This window comes from Phaethon lepturus, unplaced genomic scaffold, assembly GCF_000687285.1.
Source record: "Phaethon lepturus isolate BGI_N335 unplaced genomic scaffold, ASM68728v1 scaffold1984, whole genome shotgun sequence".
NCBI classification, from domain to species: Eukaryota; Metazoa; Chordata; class Aves; order Phaethontiformes; family Phaethontidae; genus Phaethon; species Phaethon lepturus.
The window spans coordinates 115248-121247 of record NW_010532502.1 but is presented as its reverse complement, the minus strand read 5'-3'; the positions used below and the strand labels follow the sequence as shown (position 1 = coordinate 121247).

At 37.9% G+C, this 6000-nt stretch overlaps 1 protein-coding gene across 1 annotated transcript in view; it reads left to right on the top strand.

Moving 5' to 3' along the window:
- Positions 1-6000, top strand: part of TDRD3 (tudor domain containing 3) — a 51137-nt gene that overhangs the window by 8252 nt on the left and 36885 nt on the right. Inside the window, exons 3-5 of the mRNA XM_010284838.1 lie at positions 2407-2478; positions 3081-3230; positions 3964-4104. Coding sequence (XP_010283140.1) covers positions 2407-2478; positions 3081-3230; positions 3964-4104 — 363 coding nt within the window. The remainder of the gene's footprint in view (positions 1-2406; positions 2479-3080; positions 3231-3963; positions 4105-6000) is intronic.

Genomic DNA, 6000 nt, shown 5'->3' with positions numbered 1-6000 from the left:
TGGGAAAAGAAGGGATTGAGAGCAGCCCTGCCGAGAAGGACTTCAGTGTACTGGTGGATGAAAAGCTGGACGTGAGTTAGCAATGTGTGCTCGCAGCCCAGAAGGCCAACCATGTCCTGGTCTGCATCCAAAGAAGCATGGCCAGCAGGTCGAAGGAGGTGATTCTGCCCCTCTACTCCACTCTGGTGAGACCCCACCTGGAGTCCTGCATCCAGCTCTGGAGCCCTCAGCACAGGAAAGACATGGACCTGTTGGAGCGGGTCCAGAGGCGGGCCACAAAAATTACCTAGAGGGATGGAACACCTCTCCTGTGAGGAGAGGCTGAGAGAGTTGGGGTTGTTCAGTCTGCAGAAGAGAAGGCTGTTGGGAGACCTTCTTGCAGCCTTCCAGTACTTCAAGTGGACTTACAAGAAATATGGAGACAGACTTCTTAGCAGGGCCTGTAGTGATAGGACAAGGGTAATGGTTTTAAACTAAAGGAGGGTAGACTCAGACTAAATGGAAGGCAGTAATTTTTCCCAATGAGAGTGGTGAAACCCTGGCCCAGGTTGCTCAGAGAGGTGGTGGATGCCCCATCCTTGGCAACATTCAAGGTCAAGTTGGACGGGGCTGTGAGCAATTTGACCTGGTTCAAATGTCCCTGCTCCTTGCAGGGTGGTTGGACTAGATGACCTTGAAAGATCCCCTCCAACTGAAACTATTCTATGAAAAGTGGACCAGAAGTTTTGATTTGGGTATTAGTTAGCCAATTTAATATCTTACCTATTTTAAGACATTCTGTGATGGTCTAATGGCTTAAAGCATACTCATTTTTATACTATAGTGTTCTCATCATGGAAGTAAATCGGTTTTACATCAGGGTAATAAATATATAGGTAAATGTTGTATATAGCCTTAAGTAACTAAAACTTTCTCTGCCAGTGGGGAGTAGTAAATGATGTATATAATCATGCATGACTGTCCCAGTGGGAAAAAAGGGACAAGAAGAAATAAAGGTGATAAAATGGATGCATAATACAAAATAAGGTTTTGAAGCATTTTAGCAGCATGAAGGGACCTGTCCTGTTCTTCCTTTTTCCACTTCTGAAACCAAATACTTCTGTGTATTATGAAATAGCTTACACATTACCAAATGTCGATTCCAGTGAATTTCGTTCTCTTCGGGTTGCTGCTGTTTTCACAATTTATGAAGAAAAAGAAAAAGTTTTATCAATTATGAACAGATAGTTGAATGCAATGATTTACAAATTCATCTTTTTACTGTTGTTGGCTACTGTTCGTATTATTGGAGAATGCTTTGTTGTCAGGCATAGGTTGCTGTTTGCCTGATTGTGGCTAAGAGTTTAGGGTGCTTCTATTGTATAACTATTAAGTATCAGTAATTTTTATGCTTATTGTTATGGTCTTTGTGATCCCAAGATGTATGCTGGTGAATTTAGCATAGGTACTGTACTTTTCGTAAGGCCATAGGGAAAATGTTCTTAGTGGTACAGTGTTTTGTTTCCAACAGTGGCGAAAAGATATGTTTTTTAGGAAGTTCATACAGCCTGAGCTCTTACTCGTCCTTGGCATCCAGAATTGTTGTATTATCATTATCAGGGAACACAATCCTGACTAATCCTGAAAGGATTTGCTTAGATGTGGGTTCATGAATCTCAGCGTGGTTGAGGTTGGAAGGGACCTGAGGGACCTGTCCCCTCTATTGAAGCAGGGCCACCTAGAGCTGGTTGTCCAGGGGAATGTCCAGTAAGCTTTTGAATATCTTCCAGCATGGAGACTCCACAGTCTCCCTGGGCAACCTGTGCCAGTGCTCGGTCCCCCTCACAGTAAGAAAACTGTTTCCTGATGTTCAGGGAGAACTTTCAGTGTTTCAGTTTGTGCCCATTGCCTCTGGTCCTGTCACTGGGCACCACTGGAAAGAGCTTCGCTCCGTCTTCTTTACAGTTTCCCCTCAGGCCTGTGTTGAGGTTCATAAGGTCCCGTGAACCTTACCTTCCCTAGGCTGAATTTGTCTGATCTCTTTTTAGACAGGCTGAAATTGTATGCCTTTACAGCCTCCAGTGACAGCAGGATCAGTGGGTGCTATGTAAAGAAACATCTACCTATTTGTGTGCTGCTTTGTTCTGTTAGTGTAGATTCTGATGTATAACTGAGTTTTCTTTATTTGCTGTATGTGTTGTCTTCATGATTCTGCACATTTTTGTAATTTTCTTTGTCTTCCTGCCCTTCATCCAGCCTTCTCTTTGCTTAAGTGAAGTGCCCCAGTATTTTAAGTGTATCATAGAATTTATTTTTTATGCTTAAAATGTTCATCTTGCAAGTTTCATGTACCTTCTGAAATAGAGATGTTTATTATATAATCTGGTTTTTGTTTGCAGTTTATTAATCAACAATTTTCTTCTGCAGAGTTTAGCAAAACACAATAGGAGTAACATTGGAACAGAAGGTGGCCCTCCCCCTTTTGTACCTTTTGGGCAGGTATAGTATACTTCTATTTGTCAGGTTGTAAAAACAAACAAACAAACCAACCAAAAAACAAACCCCACAAACAAACAAAAAACCCAACAAAAAAATGAACCTGTATCATCATATCTAGGGGACCTGGTTCCAGTTAGAGAAAGGCTATCACCTTAGATAATGATGATTTGAGTATAAAAACTGTGCCTTTTCAAAAAAAAAAAAAATTGCATTGATCCTGTCACTTTATTTTGCAATTTATATTTAACATTATTTCTCTCAGTTTCAAACTTAAAATTTTATTTTGTATGTGGAGCCTTTGATTCTTCCTGTCTAATCTATGTAGGCACTAACATATTCCCATCGTAAATGACAAAGGTATTTGTGAGAATCGTATTAGCTACATCATGAACTAAGCTTAAAATGTAAAAGTCATCCTTTTTGTCTGTTCTGGTGGGCCAGAGGAGTTGTGCTTCCAGCGAAGATCTCTAAATGGCCTAGGTGTACATTGTTGCAGCCGTATTCTTTAGCTAAAGTTGTGCTACTCCAATGGAATAATACTTTATTTTTTTCAAATGAGAGTAGGCAGAAGAGTTAATTAAAACTTTTTTCTGCATTTTCAGAAATGTGCCTCTCATGTGCAAGTGGACAGTAGAGAGCTTGATCGCAGAAAGACTCTGCAAATGACAAATACTGTAAAAACTGTTGCGGACAATGATGAATTTGAAAAGCAGAGGACAGCTGCTATCGCAGAAGTAGCGAAGAGCAAGGAGGTTAGAATGCATGTGTTGCACCATTTTACTTACTGTGATCGATCTTTTTTTGTTATTTTAAGTATATTTTTCTTAAATGATGAATGCTTTCTGATGTTTGCCTTCTTATAATACTACTCATGTATCTTTGAAAAGTTGAATCCGAAAAAGAGAGTCCTTTTGGATTGATGAGTATTTTCTTATTCTAATAAAGCTAATAAATGTATCATAATGTTTTATTGTAGATAAATTTATTAGATTAATAAAATAAGAGATTTTTGATTTGATACATCTATTAAAATATGTGGCTTTGACAATTTAGCTAATGACATTTAAGTAATAAATACAGGTTATCAGTTGGCATCTGCTTTTTTCAATTTGTAAAAAACTATGATTCCCTGCATTCAGTCTGCAAGATCAGCTAGGAATTTTAGTTCTAACGTGTCAGGTTTTTATGTTACTTGTTGGTTTTCCTTTTTAATTTATTTTTCCAATTTGTTTGGTAAGTCATAAAAACTAGAACTATATACCCCTTTTACAGCCTCATTTGGGCATGGGGGGAAAAAGTAGAAGGCCTACCTAATAAATTAATCTTTCTTGTGTGTGTAAATTAGTGCTTTATTTGTTGATGCAAAGCGTAATCATAAAAAATACAGCTGCATGACATTTACTGCACTTCTTCTACTAGCTGAATATTAAGGCTTATTTTCATAAGTTCTGTTTACTGAAATGTTATTTTTGTGCTTATCTAAAGACCAAGACGTTTGGAGGAGGTGGTGGTAGTAGCAGAAGTAATCTCAGTGTGAGTGCTGGAGGGAATCGAAACAGGGAACTGTTCCAGAAAGAGAAGATAACAAAACCTGAGGGAAAGAATGAAGGTGTCTACCGAGAACTGGTAACGTGGAAGACTTAAATTCAACCATAAATGTGTACTATTAAAAAATAAAAAACAAATGTAACAAAAATAAAACCAAAAAACCCTGAGGAGTAAGGGCTTTCCTTTTCAATTTATTTTGAAGTTTGTTTAGAATACTGAAGTTGCTTTTGTTCCTTACAGAGATAGTTATGAATTTCAATGTAATTTTTGTAAAAAAACCTTAATATTGTCTGATACAGTGAAATTTAAACACAAGTGCACACAATAAAAGAAAAGTAGTAGTATATCATCGTTTAATCCCAGTCAGCAGCTAAGCACCACACAGCAGCTCGCTCATTCCCACCCTCAGCTGGATGGGGGAGAGAAATGGGTGTGGGGGGAAAAAAAAAGGTAAAACTCATGGGTTGAGATAAATACAGTCTAACAGGACAGAAAAGGAAGGGAATAATAATAATGATAAAGGAATATACAAAACAAGTGATGTACAGTACAATTGTTCACCACTCATTGACCAGTGCCCAGTGAGTTCCCAAGCTGTGGTGCCCCTGGCCAACTCCCTCCATTTTATATACTGATCATGACGTGTCACATGGTATGCAAAATCCCTTTGGTCAGTTTGGGTTAACTGTCCTGGCTGTGCCCCTCCCAGCTTCTCACTGGCAGGGCATGAGAAGCTGAAAAGTCCTTGACTAGTGTAAGCACTACTTAGCAACTACTAAAACATCAGTGTGTTACCAACATTGTTCTCATACTAAATCCAAACCACAAGCACTATACCAGCTACTAGGAAGACAATTAACTCTATCCCAGTTGAAACCAGGACAAGGACATTACAGTATAGTTTTATTTTCTTGTTTAAATAAGCTTATCAGTTTTCCATGTTAACATTTGTTAATTAATTTTAGTCAGGAAGACTTTCATCCTTCAATTTCAACATATCAAATAATATTTTAATGTAGCTTTTCTTCTGAATTAAATTAATATTTATTTTAACAATGTATTTTAAACCACTTATTTGACCAAATATTTGATATTTAAAATAATGAAGTAGAAATATGTTTGTTGTGACTTGGGAATATCATGTTTACATGGTCACAAGTAATGTTTCATTGTGAGTAAGGTGGGTTACCATTGGAGAATCTGAACTGTGTCCCTTTATCCAGAATGCCACCTTCCAATATATTTCATAACTTTATACTTACTGAGAAGTGTTCTTTGTGATCACTGCATTAAATTTGATTAAGATGAGCAGTCATTGAAGCTTCTGTTTTGATTATTTTAGCAATTTAAAAGTTTATGAATGAGGAAGTATTTGTTCCCAAGAACAACTCTGGGAAGGAATTTCCAAGTATGCAATAACAATTAATGATTCTGATTTGCGTGATGAAAGCAGACTGAAAGAGGCATCGTACAATGTAGTAACTCAGTAAACCAGTGTTGAAATATTGATTATAAATATCACCTATTTATTGTCGAATGTTTTCCACCTTATTTACTTTTACCAAAGGTTTAACAATCAGAAGAGAAGACATTTAGGAGCAGTAACTGCCAGTTACAGTTTTGTTGGTGTATTATGTGTCATCAGCTCGCAGCAAGGAGAGCCTCCAGCAGTACTGCCTTCAGCACTGTGCTCAGCAATGTCCATATAGAATTGTAGAAACCTGGGCTGAAAGGACCTCAGGAGGTCATTTAGTCATCCCTCTGCCCTGGTATAGCACCAGTGATACCTTGTCGTTCTTGACAACTGTGTCTCGACCTAAGTACAATTAAAAAAACCCCAAACAAACAGACAAAAACCCCAACAACAACAAAACCCCACAAAATTTAAATTGAGTAACTGTTTCAAGTATTCTGTTTTCTATTTTTCCTATGAACTGCAAGAAACTTGTCTTACATTGCACTGTAAGTGGCAGT